The sequence below is a fragment of the Callithrix jacchus genome, chromosome 11 (genome assembly GCF_049354715.1).
Source record: "Callithrix jacchus isolate 240 chromosome 11, calJac240_pri, whole genome shotgun sequence".
In the NCBI taxonomy this organism is placed as follows: domain Eukaryota; kingdom Metazoa; phylum Chordata; class Mammalia; order Primates; family Cebidae; genus Callithrix; species Callithrix jacchus.
Window position 1 is genome coordinate 40,124,895 of NC_133512.1, and position 27,332 is coordinate 40,152,226.

Genomic DNA, 27,332 nt, shown 5'->3' on the forward strand with positions numbered 1-27,332 from the left:
AGTATGTATCTCTCAACATCCAAAGTTTAGGGTGTCATCCTCCGAGAAACTAAACTCCCCCCATCTCACAAAAGGGGATTAATTTAATCACTTAAATTATGTAGTGCTGTGAATACTTATATCAAAACTTATCCTTTTCTACAGAAATAAATTTCAAGTCTCTGATCCTAGCTTAAAGCCTGTATTTTCCTAGTGCAAATTGGACATCTATTTAGCTTAAAGTAGAAAGGTGTTAACTAATATGAAGTGAAGAGAGAAAGTATGAAGCATAGGAGTTAAGAGTGTTGACTCACAAGTCCTGCAGCTAGGTTTCCAGCCTGGTTTCCTGAGTTACAAGCTCTGTGACCTTGCTTAGCTAATTAACTACGCTTGCCTCAGTTCCTTTATCTATTCTAAAGAGACAATCATAATATGCCCATCTCATGAGATGTTAAGGACTAAAGAATTCATACATGTGGGAAACACAGAACAGTGAATGCCTGACCCCTACTAAGTGCTCAATAAATATTAATTTTACAAAAAGTTATATGAAACAGTACAAAAAAAAATGTTGGTTTATTCTGTCTTCATTAGTCTTTTTTTTTTTTTTTTTTTTTTGAGACGGAGTTTTGCTCTTGTTACCCAGGCTGGAGTGCAATGGCGTGATCTCGGCTCACCGCAACCTCCACCTCCTGGGTCCAGGCAATTCTCCTGCCCCAGCCTCCTGAGTAGCTGGGATTACAGGCACGCACCACTGTGCCCAGCTGATTTTTTGTATTTTTATTAGAGACGGGGTTTCACCATGCTGACCAGGATGGTCTCAATCTCTTGACCTCGTGATCCACCCGCCTCGGCCTCCCAAAGTGCTGAAATTACAGGCGTGAGCCTGTCTTCATTAGTCTTATAAAAAAAAGAACCCATTTCCTTTAACATGAGGTTTACACAAATGCCTTCTGTTCTGATACTCTGCATAATATCTAGAATAAGATCACAACCTGTGTGTGGTTAACGTTATTTATTTCATGTGCTCTTGCCAAGGTTTTTCAACCAGATTGCTGAGAACCACTAAAGACAGAACCTTTTTTACTCGTATTTATTTCTCACTGTTCCTTCCCATATTAACTACTTAACACATATTTATCTGTGATGGTGCAACATGAAGAATAAAAATCTGAATTATAAAACACAAACTTCAAACATTTATTTTAAAAAGACAGCCACAAAGTTAGAAATATAATCATATAGCTTAAATATTCCTAAACTTATTTTAAATTTATTGCAAATATGCATATATTAATCAAATAATTTCTGAAATATCAACCATGACAACTCAACCCAATTGTTTCATGCAGCTAGATAAAATCACACTCTTAAAACACTGTAAATAACTTACTCTTCAATAACTAAAAGCCTGAGTATGGCACTAACCATAAAAAACAATGAAGGTTATATCATCCAGCCCTCTAAATTTCTTCTAGATTTTCTTGCCAGTGCTCCAAGAGAGATAAAAGGAAAGTTATTACCTGAAATAAAACCTCACTCCAATTTACTGCCACATTTCCAGGCATCTCATATCAAACATAACTATATATAGCAGTATTCTCAAACTGCAAGTCGAGTCTAATTTATAATTTATCTCATCTACTTTTCCTGTTTTTCTGTCCTGGGATTCTTCAGCCTGAAAGAAACACCATCCTGTTTTATAAGTTTGATATAGAAACAGTGACTCCAGATCCACTGCAAATGGGACACTGTCCCTTTGGCTAGGCTGTGATGTAAAGATAGGGCAGGCTTATTACTATCTCTACAATGCAATGGCCTCCTCACCCACATATCCCTCCCTTCTGTCTCACATTGCTAACAGCATAGCTATAGTTTCTACAGAACTTGTCACCAGGGAACTGTCCGACATGCTTTGGCAAAGGAATGATTTTGCTGCCTAAGGAAAGAGGATGGGAGAATAGTGAAAAAGAATAATCTCTTGCTTGGAAGCTGGCCATCTAATTAAACCCAGAAGAGTATTGATTCTGTCCACTTAGATTAACTTTAATTTTATGCATAACCAAATTATAGATTCAACTTAACCAATATAGATCCCTGAAATCCCTCCAAAAATATATCAAATGTCTCTAAGTGAAATTTCCCAAGTGAATATGATTGCAGTCCAACTTGATTTGTTTATTTTCTATTTTAACATAAAATCTTAGTACAAAAGGATAAATTGAGGCAGTGTATTAAGTAGAATGCAGCCCACATGATTTAATAAAGAGAGAAGAAACAGTCAAATATTCATTAAGGGTATGTTATTATTCCAGTGGTTTATAAAATATTCAAGAGTAGCATTTTAAATTAAATTGTTAGTGTGTGCAATAATTTTCACCTAGCACATCACACATTATAAAAGCATTTGCATATATTAAAATCCAAATGTTCCAAAGTTCATACATGTTGACAAGGATATGAAATCCTGAATGCCAAGCTTGACTAACCAATATCTGACTAGTGTGTTCCACATCTTTACTAAATGCTGAGCAAGAGAAAATGAACTAAGTATTTGGATCTGAGCCTTAATAATTCTCAGTGTCAGGTCATAAATCTCCTGACAGGAAAATATTAAATTCTAAAATCACTTCTGAAAGAATTTACAGCATTATTTTCTTCACATTATTTGCTACATAGCATCAATTTTGTTATCTCTGAGTTAGTATGGATATAATTGAATCAGAAAAATGCAGAATGGGCCAGATAACTTATCCATACATTTCTACCAAGTTTCCACTTGATTTTTTTACTGGTCTATTTTCCATATAATTATCACTCACTAATATTGAATATGTTTTCCCTGAAATCAGCTAAAATATTCTTAGAATCCATGGGTGATGGAAAACTCAGATGGTGAAGAAATGTTTTCTTTTTAAGCTGAACAAACTGTTCCCAGAATTGTTTTGAAAGGATTGGACAAAGGAATAGGTAGTCATGCATTTAAGAAAACAGGTGCCTTATATCTAATTGTCCAAATCTCTGTGAATTATAGAAAGACAATTCTGAAAAGTTTTTAATGGCTATGGAGAATAAAGCATCTAGAATTTTCAGAGCACAAAAATATTTCTCCCTCTAGAAATATACCCTCAAAGTCCCCAATAAACCCATTAAACTGTTAGCAAATTGCATTTCTTAAACCTTCTAAAGGGGGCCACTTTAATCTTTCAAAAGAAGATTGTCTAGGGCAAGATACAAAGATTTCTTACCATGATTACTGTTCACAAGCTAAAAATAGCCATCTGAGAAAATTGAGATCAAGCAACTTCCTGACACAAACCTGACCTAATTCAACAATTTGATCTTTATCAGTCCCTGCTGAAGACCCAGTGAGTTGTAAAGTTTTGCTAAGAATAAAAGACTACACAAAGACTCAGAACCCAAGGGACAATTTACATGTAAAATAATCAGGCTTGCAAAAGATTATAAATTACCTAATGTCTGCTAACAGAGGATCTGTTAAATTTATTTTAGAAAACCCACAATATGAAATACTATGTAGCTGTGAAAAAGGAGGCACAAGGCATTTCTACATGTGTAACAAAATCTGAAACATGAGAGGAATAAAAACAAGGCACAGAAAATGTGTAGTAATATGTTAATGGTTACTACAGACACAAAGACACACACAATATAGCATTCTGGAAGGCTACACAAGAAAGAGACAACAGTGATTGTTTCTAAGAAGGAGAGAGAGGGAAGAGACAACCAAGGAAAAAGATGGAGAAATAAGAGATGTTTTACTCTATGGCTCTCCTATCTTTGCATTTTGTGCCTGTTCATCTGGCACATATTTTTAAATAACCTTGAAAAGCACTAGAGAAAGAATATATTGTCTATGTTCAAAAACATGCAGCCATGTTAGCAGTCCTGCACCTCCAACTGTATACCTTAAAAGGAGTCAGGACAATAGGCCTTACAATATCATTTTGTCCTCTCCTCACTCACTGGGAAGCTCCACATAACAAAGATTTTGTTTTAAATCTGGGTACACATCTTTTCTACTTACTGTGCTTTAGATTGTTTAAAAATAAATTTCCTGTGGTAGTGCCAAGAGGGTGGTGCAGGGGCAAATGCCACTTCCCCCCATATTAATCTCCATCAGCCTTTTTACAAATACTTCCTAAAACAAATACACATCTCAAATTAAGAGATACATTCAAATGGAAAAGTAGCTCTATAGTCAATCTACAGTCAGTCTCCATCCTTCATCTCTAAACCCTCCTCTATTTAGAAAATTTGAGGCTGTCACTATATTGTCCCTGAATTTGGGAGAAAAACATTCCCCATTTGGTACATCCTTCCTTGACAATAGTAGAATATGAAGAAACTGACTAGGTCAGACAGAATATAGTACTATGAGTGAGGGATTTGGAGAGAGACTGCACAAGTTTGAACTGTGAATTTGCCACTCATTATGTTCATTTGGGTAACTAACCTAACTTCTCTGTGCCTATTTCCTTATCTGTAAAATATAAATAATAATATTACCTATCTGATAGTACAATTTTTCATTCTGCAGACTGTGACTTTTAATGTGAGTAATAAAATCAATTTTCTGGATCTCAGCTAAACTTTTTAAAAGGAAATTAACATAATAAAATGGAATGGAATAAAATATGAGTTATTAGACATAAAAGTGATTATTTCTTTTTCTAATCATATACAATATATACATAGAGGAAGTATATATGTACAAAATCTCCATTTTTTTCATTGGGGCTTAAGTTCTAAAGTTTAAAGGCTTTTGTCATAGGTGGACTATGTGAATAAAAGTTATTAATAAATATCAAGTATTTACAACATTGCTTGGTACTGTATAAAAAAGACCTCTAAATGTTAACTGCATAATCCTTGTTATAATAACAGTAACCTATTTTTGTCCTCATCATCATCCTTTCTCTCTCCAGAACTGAGAAGCAAACAAATATCAATAAAAATTCATGTGAACAAAAAGTTACATTAACATAAAGATCTTAATATAATTTAATATTAAAAATCTATATATAAATAATAGATTTTTATATTATAAACAATATATAATTTTTTTTTAGAAACAGAAATTTGAAAGTGATAATAGAATATTTATATAACATGGTTCAGGGGAGAAAGACAATAAATTTAGGGGCCTTCAGAATTTAGTAAATGTATGTGTATGTGAAGTGAATTTGTACAAGTTCATAATAACCTTTAGAAAATGTCAACTTCTCTTTCCTCTGATTCTATACTTGTAAGTTAACAATGCTATGTGATGTCTGTCATGCCTACAATAATATATCAAAGGTGGAGGCCTGCACTGGTATCATGGACAATTCAATCACTGGATAAGGGGTTGTTGGGATATCCCCCAACTCTAAGTGTTAACATATGCTCAGTGAGACTATCAGGAGGAGTTAAACATGAGTATATGCATATAATTTTTTGTTATACCTCTGATTGTAATTAGAAAAATAAAACTGGCATTTCTGATTTCTACATGTGTTCCTGATGAGACTGGCTAACATATGGCTGTCACTGACCCACAGGCTAACTTTTACCATACTAACCAAATTCAGTTTCATGGCACATACATTGCTAAAATAACATGAACACAGCCAGAGATGCTGTCATTCTCTAAAAATTTTTCTGGGTCATGGTATGTCGTCCTCCAAAGAAATATCTATCCCAGTATTTTTCAAAACTGTGTAGTAACAGAGCCCAACATAAAACTTGTGATACGCAAAACAGAAAAGCAAAGCTCCTATAGCTGAAATGGACATGGATAAGCCTGTGAACCATTCCTGATTATCCCCCTTCAAATCTCCCTCTTTCCAACATGGCAGGCCTTGAAGCGATAGTCTGAAAGTCTCTATACTATCTGGGTACTTGCAAGCTAAAGTGTGTATCTGAATGATCAGGAACAGAAGTTAAAATCTAGATGGCTAGCTGCACCAGTGTCTGATTCAGAAAGGCTGGAATTAATTTGCATTTCTAATGGTCTAGGGATCGTACTTTGAGGACCACTGCCCTATCACATTGCTTCAACACATTTGTTTAATTTCACAAACAAGGACCACCTGGATTTCATCCTTTGCAACTAATTTGAAAGATACAAATTTTTTAATTATAATAACAGTTAAAAAAATCTAGAGGCCGGGCGTGGTGGCTCAAGACTGTAATCCTGGCACTTTGGGAGGCCGAGGCGGTGGATCACGAGAGATCGAGGCCATCCTGGTCAACATGGTGAAACCCCGTCTCTACTAAAGATACAAAAAATTAGCTGGGCATGGTGGCGCGTGCCTGTAATCCCAGCTACTCAGGAGGCTGAGGCAGGAGAATTGCCTGAACCCAGGAGGCGGAGGTTGCGGTGAGCCGAGATCGCGCCATTGCACTCCAGCCAGGGTAACAAGAGCGAAACTCTGTCTCAAAAAAAAAAAAAAAAATCTAGATATTGAAGTAAGTAACTTTGAGCCTTTTTTTTTTTTTTCATACAAGCTAGTTTTAAATTCTAGTGATTTAGTTTCATCAATTGAGAAAAATTTTACCAGGACATGAGAAGGCTCTGATAACGTGTTACCACAACAAATGTTCCTGAAAGTTCTTCAGGTTCGGTTTGCTTACAGAACAGTAAATGTTCCCTGTTTGGAACTAGTCCCCAAACGTTCCCTCTTGTTTAAACTGTGTGAATTCTTAACATACTCAGCACACATACTGCAATCTATGACTGAATCGGAGGCCTTTCTCTCTTCAGGGAGAATGGAAGGATGTTATTTTGGGGAACAGTGAGGCTACCTTTACCATTTTTTTTTTCTAACTCACAAAATACTGCAATAAAGTATTGCTCAACTCAGACTGAAACAATTTTCCCATCTGTCAAAATATTTTAAATAGTATCATGCTGGTATTACTTTGTCAAAACATTTCATCAGAGACAGTATCTAAATTTAAACAAAGCAGTTCCTCGAACTATGTAAGTAAGGTGAATAAGCTGCCACTGACAGGGTATATTTTTTGAAAAATCCACAAGGTGTCATTAGAAAGACCTTAAAGGAAATGGGTGTTTAAACCAAGGACAAGTGTACCTTGGGCTGAACATTTCATTGCCCTTGAAATGATTTATTTCAACTCCTCCCAAACGCCATAAAACAAGCTCAGCTTTACAATACTTCTGGTTAAAGTCTCAGTAAACTCACAATTATGCAATGAAATGTGGGTAATATGGATTGACCTAGAGATCCCCACAAACTCAAGCAGGCAGCTTGCATAAACTCTCCAAGGGAATTGGAGTTGAGGTGAATTCTTTCCCCACCAGTCAAGTAACTTTGTGGCACTTACCTGGTGTTTCTGGACCTGTTGCTACATCTACACACACAGGTAAAGCCTGACTTACAAAGTGGATCTAAAGAAGGGATCATTAAATGAACTCTATTTTCCTGTCTCAGTATTCAACCATAAAAACTCATATAAACCCCCAGAATTTGAGTTTAGAGAACAGCATAAGAGAAAAAATAATGGCTAACATCTTTCATCTCCTATAGCTATATATACACACACATACACACATATATATGTAAATTATATCCTGGTTTAATATAGTCTCTTCTTTTTGTTATAAATCTGTCACAATAAAAAGATTAATAGAACATTTTTTCCAGGTCAGACATAACTAATATATTTTTCTCCATGAAGTAGTGTATCTCCAATCATCTACAGGGTATACCAAAACTTTTTTTATATCTTTAAGAAATTTAAAATCCAATACTATGTACTAAATGCAAATCAAATAACACTTTGAAAGGGAGTATGATATATTTAGAGTAAATAATCAGGCTAGGAACTGTCCAAAGTTTAAATAATTACTGATCAGAGTTCCAGTTTACCCTTTCTCAAAAGAAAAGCTCTTTTCTTGTATATAGTTAACCAAATCTATATAACTATGAAAGAAACAGGGCTACAACAGTGATTTATTTTCTTTTGATGTTTAAAAGCATTCTACATAGTCCTGATTTTGCAAATTTCACATTTTAATTAACCTAGTTCATATAGATTGTTAAAACCAACTTCATGAGTTGGATGAAGTCTTTAACAATCAACATCAGTCATGACACTATTAAAATGTTTAAGCTAGTTGGCAGTGTAAGCATAAATTGAGGCAAAGTTCTTAAAATTATATTTGAGTTTGAAAACTTGTGTTTTTATATTGGTTAACAATTTCAGATACATGCGTATTTGTAGGTCTCAGACATATTTTTTCTTCTGGAACTTTTTGATAAACTGCAAGTATTTTCATTTCCTAGAAAATACATCTAGTCAGATGGAAAACCACTGGTACATATTTTCCCCACCCTGATTTTTGCTGTTAGTGACATCAGCTGTTCTGTTACGTGTGATAATTGTTTTTAAAATATTACTATGACTTTAATAATTATGATTTTTTTTTCAATTTTTTTAAATTTGAGACAGAGTCTTACTCTGCTGCTCCAGCTGGAGTGCAGTGGCACAATTTAGGCTCATTGCAACCTCTGCCTCCTGGGTTCAACCAATTTTCCTGTCTCAGCCTTCAGAGTAGCTGGGGCTACATGTGTGCATCACCATACCTGGCTAATTTGGGGATTTTTAGTAGAGACAGTTTTGCCATGTTGGGCAGTCTGGTCTACACTCCTCACCTCAAGTGAGCTACCACCTCAAACTCCCAAAGTGCTGGGAATGCAGGCATGAACCATGGTGGCATCCGGCAATAATTATGATTTTATAATCCTGGAGACTAGTTTTAGAATCTAAGAAAGAGAAACCACTTCATCTATGAAAATGACATAGTAACAAGAACTTTGGAGGAAAGGAAATATTTTTTTAAATGGCCTTTAACAATTACCATTATTTTTACAAAACTCAATGTGTTCAAAATGATTCTCATGTTAAGAGCCTTTCTAATACATATCAGAACTTTCATTTACATGCCCTCCCTTTGTACTCTCGGATTGACAGGCATACATATCTGTGCTTGTTGAAGTGTCAACTACTTGCCCATGAACTCAAAGTTCATAAATGGGGAAGCCAGGATTGGAACTTGAGAGGTATGGCTTCAAGACACATACACACACACACACACACACACACACACACACACACAGACACACACACACAGACAGACACACACACACACACACACACACACACACAGAGGAACTGCCTTCCTCAAAGAGTACATAATCTAGCTGAGGGGCCAAGACATTAACACACAACAAATTTAATAACAAAAAAAAATAACAATGTTAATAGATAGAAGACATGTCACAATGTTAACTGTGCAATGAGGTCCAGGAGAGAGGTGAGATCTCAGCCCACTGGCTGAGACGACCTGGGGAGATGGCTGGATGAGGGAGTTTGGAAATGGACAAGGAGAATGGGAAGAATTTAAGTAAGTGGGGGTGGGGTAGTATCTCACAAATCCAAAATAGCAGGAGCAAAAAGGAATGTGAGTAAACAAGCCTCACTGGAGTGAAGGATTTATATTCAGCAATATTGATGAAGCTAGGAAAACAGCTGAAATAACTGTAGAAATCTTAAAGTCTGAGGAGTTAAGACTTAATCCTGCCAGCATGAATATCCATCCAAAGATCGTAAGCAAGCAAGTGCCTGGATCAAAAGGTGTTGGAGAAAAGTAATTACAAGTAGCATGAATAGCAGCATTTGGAGAGAGACCAACACTATGTGTAGAAGGCCTCAGAATCTACTGGTAAATTCCAAACTACCCCTATATTACTCATTCTTAATTAAGCTTAGATTACTATCATCTTTTCTTTCCCACAAAGGCTGCTACTTCAAAACCATATAAATACATTTCTGTAGCATGGGTAAAACTCAGATTTACTCCTGAAAACATATCATAGCAGATGCTGTCAACAGTCTATCCATATCTTTTTGCTTTTGCAACTGCAGTACACACTGGCCAGATGTTGACTTCTAACTGTTATGATTGGACATATTTTTCAGTGGCCAGAAGTGCTGAGGAATTAAATTCCCCATCCGTAGTCTGAGTCCTACCCAAAGAAGCCCCCAACCAATAACAATGGTCAGGAGTTGGTATAGAAATACCCCAGCTCCTCACCCTGTGCACCTGGTGTACAGCGTTTTCCAGAGTCCTCCAGCAGAATTAAGGTTTGGTTATCTAGCACACCAACTTATTGAATAACATGTTTTTTGACTGACTTCCATTCCCCGCCTCATTTCCCCTATTGGAGTTTCCTGGAATTTCCTCCCAAATAAACAACTTATACTTCATTCCATGTTTCAGGACCAGGAAACGAAATATTGGGGGTAGAAAGAAATCCAAACTGAAATACATATTGGTGTTCTAGCTCACTCATGTTGGCTCAGGTTACCTTCCTTGTTCTGTAGTCCCTCAAGACCCAGAAAGTACTTCCCTTCACCAGCCCGTTCCAAGCTCTCCTGATCATCCCAGGCCACTATGCCAACTCCCTTTCCTAAACCTTTAAGCAATTACTGCCTTCACTCTTTGCTCTTTCTATATTATATGGTGGGCTATGCATATGTCTTCTCTTCTCATCTACTAGACCCCTACCTAGAGATCAGAAACTTTGTTTATTTTTATGCTCTACAAGTTTAGAGCAGAAGTATGTGTCATTAAAACAGTTCTAGATGAGTACTTCTCTGGTTGACTTACAGAGCAGAAAACCTGATGATAAAAAGGAATCATACTTTATTTAGCTTTGAGTTATGTTTCTTTGGACACATATGGGTTGGCACAGTGGAAGAAGGTGAAAGGACCAGCAAATGTGAATGTGGTTTTCTGGTTTCAGTGGAAGCAAACTATTCCAAACCATGTTTTCATTTTCCTCCTTTTTCAGGATTACTTGAGAAAGCAGGGGAAGCTAACAAAATTTATTTTACTCAAACTTAATAATACTCATGTATTTTCAGATTTGATGACTGTTTATTAAGCACTTGCTATGTGTCAGGCACTGGCCTAGGATATCTGCAGGCACTGGTTGGGGGAAGGGTATATGATTTTTGCTATGGTGGCACTTATCATCAAGAGTGAAGATGGAAGAAGATACACAATGTGCAAGTAAAAACAAACACACAACACACACACACATTACAATTATAAAAAGTGGGCTATGGAGGAAAGATACAGAATTCTGAAAAATAAAATAACCAGGAGGGAAAGGTGCTACCCAGAATGGTTGGTCAGAGGTCTTCCTGCCCTGAAGGAAGAATGTGTGAACAAAAAACTGATTTCTTTTCCTATAAAGAAACATATTATAGAAATTCCAGCTCTTAAACTTTTTACCCTAGTCCAATAAAATCAGGAACCACAGCATCTTGATGTGTTAGGAAGAATTCACTGGTCAGGAGAGAGGAGGCGGAGTGGGGACATATGTGAATGTCCAGGCAACATGCATAATTTTCATACATCTTCCACTGAGGGTTCCATCCTTTTAACTCGCTGAAGAATTTCTCTTAGAGAAATTACAAGACATATTCTTAAGTCTTGGTATATGTACAAATGGATTACATACTCTGTCCCCCATTGAAATTGATGTATGGACCTTAAATATTAATTGAGTATTAAGAGTATAGAATGTGACATATTTTGTGATTGCATGGTAGATGATTTAATTTCTAAGATTCATTGATCCCTATTATCTTTTTGTTAGAGTGAACCTACTTTCCTTCATCTTTCATGCAGTACTTGTATTCTAATTACTTGTTTATAGATCTGTGCTCCCTGCTAAACAGCTTGAGTGTCTCCAAAGCACAACCCACATTACTTTATCTATAATAGGGCCTCCATTGATGTTTGCTAAGAATTAATAACACTATTAGCATTTATGGAATGCTCAATATTTTCCAAGCACAAGAGCTGCTGATATTGTTTAAGAGTATGAGCTCTGAATTCTGGTGGTCTGAGCTTTCTAAAAACCTGGCTCTATCAGTATCAGCTCTAGACCTTGGGAAAGTAATTTACACTCATCGTTCCTCAAAGCTCCCATCCATAACATTCAGATAATTCCTAACTTATAACTTAGTCATGAACATTAAATGACAGTGTATAGAAGGCCTTAGTACAGTCCCTGGTATATTTAAATGCTGAACTTTTGGACTCTTACACAGTAGAATCCCACAATAGTACCTGATTCAGAACACTTTGCTAATAATGGGCAGAGCCCAGATCAACCAAATTCTTTGGGACTCTGTATCAGGCAGGGTTTACACTAACCCGCTATAACAAAGAAACAAATTAATACAGTGTTATAAGCAACAGAGAAGTTTATTTCTTTCTTGCATAATACTTCAGGTTGGCAGGACCTGAGCAACGAAGGTTCTTCCCACCTTGCTGCCCTGACTTTCCTAAAGCACTGCTGCAGCATAAGGTTGACAATGGACCAAAACCATGTGAGGTTCCAACCAGCAGGAGGGGAAAGAAACATGGAGAGTAACTAATATCTTAAAGTGCAGATTCAGAAGTGACACAAATTGCCAAATCTCTCACATTCTATTCATAAGAACTCAGTGACATGGCCATACCTATCTCAAATGAGAACTGGAACTCATAGTGCCTTGTGGGCCAGCCACATCATCAGTTACTGTTTCCATAGAACAAGAAGGCATGGAATTTGGTAGTCAGCTGATAATCTCACCAGGGACTCCAGCACTTAAGCTTTTCAACATAAAGCATGTCAGGGTCTCATTCCTTAACTACCCTTTTGCCATTTCTGAAAAGTTAACAGCTTTCTTCCAGTCGCCTGACCATAATACAGGTGGGGTGAATTTACCACACACTTAATTATTACAGTAACTGGTGTTCTACCCTTTCTATTAAAAAACCACCAATATTTTAAAAGCTTCTTTATGCTACTCCATCCAGTAAAATCATATGCTTTTAGGAACAGACATGAAAAAACCAATTGACAAACAACACTTTATATTATATATGTGGGAAATGAGACCTGAAGGAAAAAGTTACTTAACTGAGATACTTGACTACTGCTGGCTAGTAATTCAACCAGTTAAAGTCCTCTGGAAAAAGAAGATCATAGAAATAATATTTATTTAATATCTGTCAGTATCCTAAGTGCCCTAAGTCACTCAAACAACTACTGAGCACTCCTTAGACCCCAAACACTGCACTACAGACTACACACTGTCTATGCCTTCTAGGAGGTTTGTTTCTAACTTTACAGAATGACTTCATTAAACATTTACTACTACCTTACAGAGTAGACATTTAGATGAAGAAGCTGAAACATGTGAAGACAAAGTCAATTTGTTTACATCTTCTAGAAAGTAGGTTAAAACTTTACATATATTTTTTTCCTTTTAGTTTACTAGCACCTCACAAAGAAGGCATTATGGATGAAGAAGCTGAGACTTGGAAAGGTAAAGTTAGTTTGCAAATATCACTGAGCTAGTTAATAATAGGCTTATGTAAAATTCCAGATCTTCCTGGCTCCAAGACTAATGCCTTTCTTGGACACTTCAACCTTCATATCCAGCCACATCATACACATTAACAATGTCTTCATCAAAGGACAACATTGCACACTTCGTACCATTATCTGGATTTCTTCTCATTTTCTGACTGAGATGATGTATATAAACTACATATGCCAAGTGAGTTTCTATCAGAACCACGATTAGAGAACTAAGCATATAGACATATGTCATAAGTGGCAATTAAGTGTGTAAGATCAGTAGCAATGACCAAAGAGTGCGAACAAGCAAGCAGACTGGAACTATTATTAATCACATGTACACCTTCTACTTAATTGTTGTACAATTTGGGCCCTTAAACTCTTAAATTTTCACTTAGGGAAATCACCAACTTTCAGTAAGGCTGCTGTTCTTTACACCTGAGTATGTTAAATTTTCAAGAACCACACATATGACTTTAAAAGTGGTAGAGTCACTGAACATTTAAATCATTTAAATTAATTACTTGGTCAAATGCACATGCACAAAAATAAATAGATTTGAAGATTATACAAGATCCATTTTCTTGAATTTTATGGTGATTGAGAGGGAACAGGAAAACACAGGTGGATTAAGACTTCATCATCTGAGAACATCTAATTAACAAAACAGACCTTTATCCATTGCATCATTCATTAATTCTCATTATTAAAAATGAGTGTCTAGTGGAGAAATGGGAAGCTAAGAAGCTGGCACTTCTCATTTAAGGGCAGATTTATTTTGATCTCTTGGTCTCTGTAGCAAGAACTACAAAAAAGATAGCATGGTGATTTGTTCTATACACATGCTTATTGTACATTTTTATATATGTAAATTCATACATTCAAATGCAGTAGAAGTCAAAGTTTTCAACTCCATTTCTGCATTTAAATACTTAGATAGTAATATGAAAGAAAGTATTATGCTATTTACTATCCCAGTGGGATAGTAAATGAAACCTAAATAAGTCTCTGGAATAAAATAGAGGATTAAATCACTTTACATAAGGAAAAAAATCTATAATTGCTTTTTCCTATCCTTATTTTCAGGGTAAGGTTAGAAAACAAGACAACAACATCATGTTGTATCATAAAATGCAACTTCAACTTCCATATTTAAGTTAATGTGCTCCATCTGAGAATATAGACACTCTATCTTCAAATCACTTAGTCAATAACTTCTGATATTATGACCTTAAAGTATTATTCTGATGTTTATATTGAGAAGCAGGAAAATTTCAATTGAGCAATTTAACTTGAGGGAATATTATTTTTTAAACAATTTCACACAAAATGAGTATAATGAGGTCATCAAAACACACATGCAATGAACATTTTAATTAGAAAACCGCATTACGCAAAAAAAAAAAAAAAAAAAAAAAAAAAAAAAGCATTTTCATCCAGGGAACAAAAATGTTTAAATTTCTTAACTTCAGTTTTGAAGAAAAATTAATTTCTTTAACTCTATTTAATAATTCTTTTTTTTTTTGAGACGGAGTTTCGCTCTTGTTACTCAGGCTGGAGTGCATTGGCGCAATCTCGGCTCACTGCAACCTCCGCCTCCTGGGTTCAGGCAATTCTCCTGACTCAGCCTCCTGAGTAGCTGGGATTACAGGCATGCACCACCATGCCCAGCTAATTTTTTATATTTTTATTAGAGACGGGGTTTCACCCTGTTGACCAGGATGGTCTCGATCTCTTGACCTCGTGATCCACCCGCCTTGGCCTCCCAAAGTGCTGGGATTACAGGCATGAGCCACCATGCCCAGCCTATTTAATAATTCTTTATTTGACAGGAGTTTTCTCAGCGTAATACATGAAGAATAGTGTGTGCTCTTCCTTATTATATAGTATTAACTAGATTCCATGACTTTAGGGTTTTTCAACTGTCATTTCATAACTTTAAATAAAATAATTATATTTCTCCTCAAAGTATTTTTGTCAATTACACATACAAAATTATCTTTGTCTTCCAGAATATACCCAAAATTTCTTTTCTAGCAAACAAAGATAAAATACGACTTTGCTAGTTTTAATATGTCCTGTTTATGTGGAATAGTTTGTGTTGTATATAGTTGAAGATCTTTAAAGTTACATTTACTAAGACCTTTACTTTAATTGTGAAGATAATTGCAAACTGAAAAACTAAATCAATTTGTTATTGTAGCATGTCTTAATTTTAGTGTGATAAAATAATTTCTACATATAATTAACATATTGTTGAACTGCTTTTTATTTAGATGCAGAGACTAGGCATCATTCAAAATTTTTAGTAGCTTATATAAACTGCTTTTAAAATGTCCTTCAGTTCATTGTTTCTTCATGAAGGTATTGCTAAGTCAAAGAAAACCTGACATGTATAAAAGAATGCCTTCCACTAGGAGTAGAACCAATTAAAAATGGATCTTACCTATTGACAGTATATCTAGAGTAGGAGCATCCAATCTTTTGGCTTCCCTGGGTCACATTGGAAGAATTGTCTTGGGCCACACATAAAATACACTAACACTAATGGTAGCTGATCAGCTAAAAAGAAAAAAAATTGCAAAAAAAAATCTCATAATGTTTTAGGAAAGTTTACAAATTTGTGTTGGGTGCATTCAAAGCCACCCTAGGCTGCACAGGACCCACAGGCCTCGGGTTGAATAAACTTGATCTAGAGATAGGCTGCTGTAAGGGGAGGAAGACCTGAGTTCTAGGGTGGTGATATCCGAGTTCCTGGGAAAGTCACTTAATGTGTCTTAGGACCTCAACTGTTTCATTAATAAACAGAGATAATAAAAATATCTTGCTTGTTATCAGTCTCTTGAGAAGCCTTCAAATTTTAACATCTTTGACATGTATCATCTTTGGCTCACTGGAATCAAGAAGAGGAAAAGTACTTGCTAAGATGAAGGTGGATTGGTAGCCTTTCCTCTGTGCTGCTTCAGATCTACACTGTAGAGTCCCTGAATAACTAATTCTGGAGATTTACCTTTACTCCTAGGCCAATCATACTTTTCAACCAAGTAAGAATTTGTTCCTGCCTTCTTGAGCTGGCACCAACCTGTTTTACAAATGGCATCGAGCCATGCATTTCATTCAATGATAACCTTTCTTTCTCTAAACTCTCAAGATGAACAAAAACTTTTTTTCCTGACTGTAAAAAAATCAAATTATGTCATCTAATTTCAATAAATTCAGTAAAGGCAGCCAGACCCAAAACACCATTTGCATGCAAAGACAGTTAACCTGCTGGAAAAGTACCCTCGCCAGTAAAGTGTGGTATCATTAAACAAAGAACTAAATTTGAAGCAGAAGTACTAGGAAAAAATATATATCTAGAAATGTGATAGGGTCCATTACTCTTCTTGATGAGATTACTTGTCTCTCCAATACATTACCCAAAGGCGCTTACAAAACAAGAAATATATTACATTGGAATTATCAGAACTTTTCTAAGTAGGTCAAATTTTGAAGCAAAAAAGACTTCAAATTTTATGCAGTGTTACAAAAAAAAATCTTAAAAGTTGTACAGCCAAGGTGCTAATCACTTTTTAAAATAAATTGTTACAAAAATCTTACTCTTGCATAAATATTAAATTTACCACTTTACAATGCAGAGCCCTACACCTGATGTCGTATATTTACTGTCATCTTAACTCATTTTTCAGAAATAAACTGAATTTTTATTATATAAATATCTTTATTAATTTGGAAACTCAAGAAAAGTTGGGCTCCAAAATAAGTTTAAAATCTAACTCATCATTCTGAAATAAACAGATATAATCCTAACTGTAAATACAGAAAACATTCCCTCCTACTCACTGGGTTTTCATTCACAGTGTTGTTACAAAACCACAAAATACTGATATGATATTTTTAATAAAATTTCAGTTTTCCTATAGGTAAATTCATAATTTACTGTTAGTTTTTATAATTTTTCATATGGGATATTTAAACCAACTCACAGCTATAGCATATGACTGAAAGTGTCCTATGTAGCAACATGATTACGTAAAAATAGACTTAAGAACAGTCAATCAATTCAAATACAAGCTAAATAAAGATAGTGTGACTAGAAAGTAAAAATTTTTTTAAATTATCTCAAGTAAGAAAAATATAAAAATGTAGGTCTTACATTTCTAATATTATGTTTATAAAGGTTAGATAAATATGGATCAGAATACTACTCATGAAAATAAATAGTAATAGTATCACCCTGTTTAGATTACCTTTGCCATGGTACCTACTCTACCACTGAGCACTACTTTAGGTTCAGGTAGTGAAGACCCCAGTGAAGAAGCCATCTGTGAGTGAATATATGAGGCCAATCATAGCATATTGTGAATTATTGTGAATTACAATATGAATTACACAGCATATTGTGAAATAATACATATTTGACACATTAGCATTAGTAAGTAGCAGGACTCTGAGAAAATCAAATTTGGAGCCGTAACATTTAAATGGCCTGTTAGAAAAGAAAGGGCAGAGTGAAATCCCTCAGGCACAGGCCTTAGGCAGGATGGAGGGTCATGAAGGCTAAAAAACAGAGAACTTTTTTTTTAATGATTTGACACATTATCCAGACCAACTTCTTATTTTGAAGATGAAGAAATGTAGGACCAAAGAAAAAACAAAACAGAGAGTGGCAGCTCTAGAAACAAATTTTGTTGATGTCAGTGCTAGGTTAAAATGTGACATTTGCTCTGCCACTTGTGGTTCTTCTGATGATTAAGCTCTTTTGGATCAGGACTGAAAACTATTCCAAGTCTTATAAGAATTTCAAGCTAAACCATTATACCTTATTTACTGTCACAAGAATCTAACCTAGTTTAGAATGTTATTGCAGCATTCAAACATTTAACATTTTGTTAAACTTTCACTACGTATTTATGTATCCCCAAACAAGGTATAAAATTAGAGTTTTTAAATGTCTATGCCTGTAGGATGGATTGGCAAGGAGAGCAGTAGGAAACATACAACAAACTCAATGGCTTTTTAAGAAACGCAGACACATGGATCAAGGAATTGGTGCAAAATTCTTTGGTCCACTCTGTTTAATGGCAAAAACTGCAATTACTTTTGTGCCAGCCTAATAATCCCCTACCATAACATATATTGTTAAGACAGAAAGCCTGAGGAAGCATATACATAAAAATAAAATGAGCAAAAGTTTTTAAATAAAATAAAAATAATCAAAAGCCATAGCAAATGCTTCTAATGTGTTTTCAATACCACCATTAGCTATGGACATTCCCTAAACTTTTTGTCACTAGGTTTCTTCTTTTTATGTGGCTTCAACTCGTACCCACACTAAAGTCTCTCAAATCTTCATCTCCAGTTCTACTAACTCAACAATGATGTCCCTAAGTTTCTATCTTGAATTACCCAGACAGAGCAATCTTTCAGATGTCCTGCTGCCCTGGCAAGTACAAGCCCAGACAATGAACATGGCACTTCAATCTTCCTGAAAGAAGGCACCACATACAAAGTCTGTCTCAGCCTGTGTGCTTCTTGTCCCCTGCCTCCTTCTGTAATTCTGTTCATAAAACTTCCATTCTACCACTGTGTTTAAACCACTGTCATCTTGACCTTAGGCTTCCCACTTTCTTCACAGAGGCAGACAGTCCCAGGGATGTCTACTTCTTTCTAATAGTGCCACTGCCCCCGTACTTGGTGCCAAGCCACAAAGCCATGTGTCTGCATTTCTCAAATAGCCATTGAGCTTATTTTATATTTTCCACGGCTCTCCTTGCCAATCAATCCTACGGGCATAGACATTTTAAAAACTCTAATTTCACACCTCATTTGGGAATACATATATATGTAGTGGAATTTTAACACAAGGAACCAATAAACAAAATATTCAGAATTGTGTTTCTCCTTGGCAATGAGGGGAATTCACATAGGAGGCTTAATTGATAATGGTTAAATAACATATCCTGCCTTGCTTATGGGTATCGAGTTTATTACAGTTATACACACACAAATATGACCTATATGAACTACATTGAGCTATATGAACTGTTATAATCAAGATAAAATAAAATTTATTATTTTTAAAGAAGAATTAGATCTTTATGGGTTTTAAGAAAACAAATCTATTACATTTTTAAATTATTTTTTTAATACTGAAACTTCCCTAATATGAACTTCAGCATAGGAACTAACACTACCTAAAGATTCCAGTCCTGATGTAAGAAGTCTAACATGCCTGGGTGGAGCACTGTCCTCTGTTTTTAATCATAAAGATAAATTCTATTGAAAATTCTGCAGAGGTAGCTCACATTAAGGACACAATACTTTCATTTATTCACTTTGTTTACAAAGTGAATTTCAAGATTAAAACCAAATTCAAAGATCAATTATTACACAAATCTATTGGTAGACCATAAAAAAAAAGGCAGTAAAATATCTCCCCTCCCACTCTGCTGCAGAACAATTCTGGTGAAGATCTACTACTAGTGCCTGATGTTAGGCACTGAGCAGATCTGCATCATAGTCTATTTCAAGGTTTCTCAACTTCAGCACTATTGACATTTGGGGCCAAATAATTCTTTGTTGTGGGGGGCTGTCTGGTGCATTACAGGATATTCAGCAGCATCTCTAGTCTCTTCCCCCTAGATGCCGGTAACATACTTACCACCAGTTGTAATAATCAAAAATATCTCCAGACATTGCCAGCTGTGCTCTAGGGCACCAAACTGCTCCCGGATAAGAACTACTGGTCTACACAAATGGTTCCCTCAGCAACAGTACCTGGTAATCTTGATACTGGGAATACACAAAAAGAAAGTGCTGAATCCAAGCACTTTACACTTCCAGGGAAGTAAGTTTAGACCAGCATAGTTTGTTACTGCTTCCTTATATACCATACAGTTACATAAAGATAGAAGTAAGATAATTTCTATATTGTCACTTGGGAAAATAATATATCTCTTTTACTGTCTTCATATATTTATTCAATTAGTCAATAGCAAAATTGATTAGTCAGCATATTAAAATGCAATGCAATTTTAAAGAAATTATATTTTCTGCCTGCTTATTTTATGTGAATGAGCTCCATGTTACCAATTCCATGGTGATTTTTGATTATTTATTAGCCTTTAAATTTTCACATAGATAATCAGTCTTTTTTCTCCTGGGTATGCTATCTTCTTATGTTTTCTTTAAAAACTACAACTTTATTGTTTTACCTTTTCTCTGGCCATGACTTATCTACCTCCTTTACTGGCTGCTTCTCCTCTGTCTTCTAAATTTTGGAATTTCCTGTGGTTGAGTACTGGGCCTTCAGTTTTTCTCCCTTCATCCCATCTCTCTGAGTGATCACATCTATTTTCATTTCACTTAACATTCACATGACATCTTATGCCTACTTGACCTCTCCCCTTGAATGTTTCAAAAGCATCTCAATTGAGAAGTCCAAGACTGCTCTTCTTCCAATTTTTCCATCTTCATATATGACATCTCACTAGACCCAGCTGCGAAACACCATAGGATCATAATCGACACTCCACTCACTCTTCCCTTCACATCCAATTCTTTACCAAGTACTATTATTTATACAGGATTTCTCACTCTGTCCACTGCCCGTACTCCTCTGCCACTTAGTCCAAGTGGTAATCATTTTTGGATTAAGCTATTGAAATCCTTTTCTAACCTATTTCCATGTGTCTACTCTTGCTCTTCACGAATCTATTCTTCACTCTGCAACTAGTTTAAAAATATTATTCAGGTCATGCAATTTCCTGTGTAAACCCTTCAATCACTTCTGATTGCACTTGAACAACGTGCAGCTGCATAACATGACATGCTAGGCCCAGCGTGATCTGGACTCTGCCAGCACATCTAAGCAACTTCCCCACTTTTTACATGTTTCAGCCATGTGGACCTTTACTCTCTTTCTCAAAGAGGCAAAACTCTTTTCCACTTTGTCATATCCAGTTTCCTGTGACTAGAAGCATCTATAACATTCAGGCTGTTTAAAGTTAACTTCATTGGAGAGACTATCTTTGATCCCCAAAAAACTATAGAATATGCTATATAAATACTTAACATATATCATATGTTAAATTAGTTAAACACTGAAAACTGGAAAATGGGCTTGGAAGCATGGGTCTCTAAACCCAGGATCTGGGATTACCCATACACACACACCCCCTCTCCCAATGTAGACAGTCCAACGTAGTTAGGACATAATTCGTGAACTATAGCATCACTTGTTTCATACAACTGTTTTTCACCACAAACCTATGAGCTTTCTGAGGGCACAAATTGGGTTTATTGATTTCTGGATCTCCAGGTCAGGAGATGCAAAGCAATTGTGAATAAATGGACAAAAGAAAAAACGAAGACAGAATTCATGTCAAAACAATGCTTTATCTATTCAAGAAATTTTAATACATTATTAAAATGTAAATTGATTAGTAAGTTAATTAAATCAAGCATTAATGTTTATTGATTTTTAAAACTTACTAAATTTTTACTTTTAACAATAGCAGTGACATAATGCATTAACAACTCTTAAAGATTAGGATAGAAAACATGAAGGCACTGGTATGAAGTAATCCAGTGAGTGACCAACCCCACCAGAAATTACATTAGTGCACAAAGAAGTGGACACTGACAAGCTAAACGGCACTCTGAATCTGTCTCTAATATGACAGACAAATATGGACATTTCCAACCCTAACTTCTTCTTTACAGGTTGTGAATATGTTTTCATGAGATAAAGACATTAGAGGCAAAAAGAAAAAGAAAAAACAGAGATGATAGAACAACTCTGGAAAATGATTTGCCACAGCAAGTTCTAAAGAGCTGCTTTGCTTTCTCAAAAGTTTAAGAATCCAAGGATGCGACGTAACAATGACCCTTCCCACTTCACTCCCTCCAACACTGGCAGCTGCAATTCTCTTTATCCTTTTCTTTTTCTGCAAAAAGATCATAAGATTTCAAATATCTTCCAATATTTTTACAGGTAAAGCTTGGTTGATTCTGTTAAGATGACAAAGGTACAGTAGCCAATGAAGGAAAAATGAACGATTGCAAATTCTATCAGATTGCCTGATAAAAGGCAAGTCAATCATTTATATCTGATGTTTGCATTTTCAACTCTACATTTTAGACCATGTTGCCTTCAGTGAAGAAAAAAAAATTTAAACACCATTACTCTATTGGAGGGGAAAAAATTATCTAAAGTTGTGAAATTAACCTCTCTCTTCATTCACACATTCAGTTCTATTTTTGCAGTTGTACCCGTAATGTAAAAGAAAAAGAACTGCAAGTCAATTCCAGGTTTCTAAAATGTCTGACTGTGCATGTCCCAGTTCTCTTCAGCACCTCCCATAAGATTCAGCCAATTTTTATTTCTACAGCGCATCAGTGTTTATCATTTGTTTTACAACAGCACTGCATGTTCTCAAAAACTGACTTAGATGTATTTCACCCTCCTCTAAAAAACTCAAGAGAGACAAATGGCCTTAAAAAGAAAATCTACCACTGAGGCATGGTTAATTTACTAAAAGAGCATTTCTTTTTTTACCCTGTCAGTTCAATATTTACTTTTTACAGTGGTAACTCTGTATCATCCCCACCCGCCTCTGTATTTTTCAAGATTTATGACAAATTTCCAGCCTGTAATTAGACATTATGAAAATTCACTGTGGGAAAACTATTACTAGAGAAAAGTTTTTCCATTAAGCTTGCTTTATAGGAATACTGATGACTTTCACCTTTAGGAAGGCTAAGAGCAAAACCATGGATGCATTTTGAGTGCACATGTTTAAAACAAACCTATTTCTTGTGGACAAATGCTCTAAGAAGTGAGACAGACTTGGGACAAAATCCTAGCTGTCTCTTATGAGCTGGGTAAGTAGCTTAGCCTCTCTGCACCTTAGTTTCCTTTTCTATAAAATGAAGATATTAATAGTAAGTATTACATAGGAACAAAAGGAGTAGTAAATAAGAAAATCACACAGTACAGTGCCAGGTGCATTGTAAATGCTCTATAAATGACAGCCATTATTATTTGATGAATAGGGCAGAAAAGAATAGCTTAGGGAAGGTCCTCACCATCCATTTTTTGCCATCCTCAGAATTTCACCATTCTCATTACCAATGAAAAAAATATCTGAGAAACTTGCAGCCCTGGAAGACCTCTACCTCAGAGATGGCTGCATAAGAGCTCAGACATGAGGCAGCCTCTCAGGCCCAACAGTGTTGCCTAAACCCAACTGCAGCACCCCTCCTCTCATGCATTACAGGAGCCCATGAAGCAATGACAGGATCTTTTCCATGGGATCTACTCCTTGCTCTGTGAGCTTTGACAAATCACTACTTCCGCATCCTCTTGTCCTTGAGAGGGTGGACAAGACAATCTCAGACCCTTTTTGTTTGTAGAGAGAATTAATTCAGAGTTGGAGTAAAGAGGAAAACCAAGGAGTTTTCAGGGGGTGCAAAAGCAAGCAAGACCTCTCAATGGAGACGGTTCCTAGCCTGGCATTATCAAATAATCAGGAGAAAAGCAATAATCAGAAGACAACCCAGTATGCTCAGATACAACCTTTGGCTTTCTGCTTGGACAAATCACAACCCTACCATCACTCTAATAATTCTGACTAACAGTTGTAGAGCTAACCAACGGTGAGCCCTCTATGTTCCCAGCAATTTTCAGAGTCTAGGCATGCATTGGCTCATCATCCCTCATGCTCAGGAGATCAGTGCTATTGTATTCATTTTCAGGTGAGGAAACTGAGGCATAGAAAGGTTAAGAAATTTTCTTAAGGATACTGAATTGTGATGGAACCAAAATTTGACCCCAACAGTCTGGCTCCGGAGTCTACAATCTTAACACTGACTATCCCCTACTCCTGCTCCCACTATTAAAACAACCACTGGAAACTCATCTGTGCTTTCTGTGACTCATAATTCAATTTTCTGTAATGATATTTCTCTAAACCTTATATGGCTGAGCTGGTATTAGCCTTTAGAAAACTTTAGTCCTCTTTATTTAATGTTCACAGTAGGCATATTTCAAAATACTGCAATCCAACTAGATTGAAGGAGGGAGTCTGCCACAGAGGTGTGGATGACACAACCTGGGCTCTGAAGTCACAGCTGTTGAAGTTGTGTGATAGATGCATGGGAAATCTCTACACTATTCACTCTATTTTTGTTTTGTTTGAAATGTTTGATAATAAAAGAGTAAAAAGCAACAAAAATTTTCAACCACAAAGAAGATAACATAAGACTACGCTGTTTCAGGATCCAGAGGGACATTCAGCTTCAGTAGATAATGCCCCTGCTGAAAATTCCAGGCTAAATTTTGAAAACTGAGAGTACAGGAGCTTATTTATCAATATTTTTACTGACTCAAGAACTATCTCCCCAAAATACTTTAATCTTGCCTAACTGAATTAATAAAGGCTTTCTCAGAGTTGAAATTTTTTGCTCAATGTAATTTTTGTTGTTGCTGCTGCTACTGCTACTGATTGGAAAACCTTTTGCTTCCCTCCTTGTGACAGGTTTATCTTTCCACAGTCTACAAATCACTAAAGACAATTTGCGGAGTCAAACTTAAAAACGTCTATCCCCATTATCTTTTTCACAGTTCTCTTAAAAGATTAAAAGAAAGAAACTTACCCCTTCTGTTGTGCATTCCTTCTTTGCCAAAGTGTGCTGTGGTTTCGAAAACTAGCTCAGTCCTTCTGAACTTTTCTGTATCCGTTATAAATTAAAGAGCCACAAGGAAGGGAAGTGGTTAGTCAACTTGCTAATTTTATCAGTCCCTCCCACTGGTTAAATAGTACCTGATGCTACAGACGCAGTATCAATTTTCCCAGCTCATTTCCCTGCTATTGAACGACTTTAGACCATATAACTTAGGGGCAGAAAGAGTGACTGTATCTGGTATGTAGGCGTGAGAGTTAAAGAATGAACGTTTTATTGCTATTAATAAGAAGCCTAATAGACTACAGAAACCAGCAATTTAACAGAATGAGGAGGAGGAAACAGAATGTTTGTCAGCTCCATACTCCAAGCATACTCAATTTGGGTGGGAAGAGGAGTGATTTTTTAATGCAATCAGAGGACGTGTGGGAAGTGGCTGGTGTTTCATTTGCTGATAAATGATTCTGCCCTGGAATGGATCCAGTTTACAGATATAGAAACTTCCACAACTGGGGGCCCTGGCTTCAACAACTCTCTTCCTCTGGAGCTTACTAATTAAAACACAGGGCAAAGTACCAAATGTGTCCTTCTGAATGAGGGAAAATGAGACATCCTCTGAAGAAGCAGCTATGAATTCTTTCCTAGATGTAAAGACCTCCAGTGAATGAGGAAAAAGCAGAGGCTGAGACCAATTTTAATGAAATAAAATGATGTTGCTATTTCCATCCCACTCCAAAAGATTTCAACATAAAAATCACTGTCACTCCAGAACCCTAGATTATGCAATTTGCTGAGCTACTTAAATGGGTACATTTGAATTACATCCGGAGTACTCACTTTGAAGTGCCTTTCCCACCATACCTAAGGATTGTAGCATTAGAAGAAAAAAAAGTCTGAAAATTAAATCATCTTGAAGGCTCATTAGTTCTTGCTTTTGATTGGCTAAGAAATGTTTCTTCAAAGAAATTCTGATGTATTTTATATATTTACATGTGGTGACAGTTTCACAAAAAGAGTTAAATTTGATAAGCTGAGGCAAGCTAAGAAAACTAGCAATTCTGTCACTGACACCCTCCTTAGCATTACCCCAAATTCAATGATAGTTAATTTATAAAATAAAGAAATGGAAAACTTTGGAGACTTACTGAATTTATTTTCCACCTCCCAAGCCTCTTTTATAATTAGATCTAAGAAAACGAAAATGTAAGTACTATACCGAAGTAAAATACAAGCAATGCCTTGCTCTGAGATCTCTCCAATAATTTCTCTTGAAGAACAAAAACCACACAATTCTAAGCCCCCAAGGTCATATCTGAGTTTAAGGTGAGAACAATACTTCACAATCATGACTTTGGATTGTCCCTCTCACATCTGTAGCTTTTGCATCTTCAGGAAAGGAGGAGGAAAAGACAGAGTTCTAGAAGAAAAAGAAGAGGGAGAAAGTAAAAAAGGGAGAGAACCTTGCTTCTTTGTCCCCTTCTGCAAAACTCTTTCCCAAGCATTTACATTTGGTGGCTCCTCTTCGGCCTCATCCATAAGCCTTCCTCACCCATTCAAACACACCTATTTGCCCCTCTCTGAAATCCTGGAGCATATTTCATCGTCTAGGCATAACTTATTTCTATGAAATGTCTTTCTTTCTTTTCTTTTTTTTTTTTTTTTTTTTTGAGACAGAGTCTTGCTCTGTGGCCCAAGCTAGAGTGGTGCAGCGGCGTGATCTCAGCTCACTGTAACCTCCGCTTCCTAGGTTCAAGCGATTCTCCTGCCTCAGCCTCCCAAGTAGCTGGGATTACAGGCACCCATCACTATGCCTGCTAATTTTTGTATTTTTAGTAGAGATTAGGTTTTACCATCTTGGCCAGGCTGGCCACGAACTCCTGACCTCATGATCCACCCACCGTGGTCCCCCAAAGGGCTGGGATTACAAACGTGAGTCGCCATGCCTGGCCTCTATGCAATGTCTTTCTAGAAGCCTGTAAGCCTCTTTAGGACCAATGTATATTCTCAGTGCTCACCTAGAGGATTAAGCTGCTCAACCACAAAGCCTCACTTTTAAAAACAAGTATTTTGTAATGCCTCTTTTACTAACCTAACAACAAAGCTCATAGTTTACACAAACAATCTCTATATATCATATTCTTAAAGTTCTCCAGGCATGAGCATAATTTACATATTGAGGATGTGATCTGATGTCTGCCCTACTACCAA

The 27,332-nt window shown here is 36.1% G+C and overlaps 1 protein-coding gene across 20 annotated transcripts in view; it reads right to left on the reverse strand.

The window, feature by feature from the left end:
- The window catches only part of HDAC9 (histone deacetylase 9), a 959,772-nt gene that overhangs the window by 706,573 nt on the left and 225,867 nt on the right, over positions 1–27,332 (reverse strand). For 3 of the 20 annotated variants that reach the window (XM_054237195.2, XM_054237205.2, XM_078342602.1), the window contains exon 1: positions 25,098–25,164. The exons of the other annotated variants lie outside the window; for them this stretch is intronic. In XM_054237195.2, coding sequence (XP_054093170.1) covers positions 25,098–25,113 — 16 coding nt within the window. In that variant the 5' untranslated portion in view covers positions 25,114–25,164. Of the gene's footprint in view, positions 1–25,097; positions 25,165–27,332 lie in introns of those variants that run through there. 20 annotated transcript variants of the gene reach the window in all.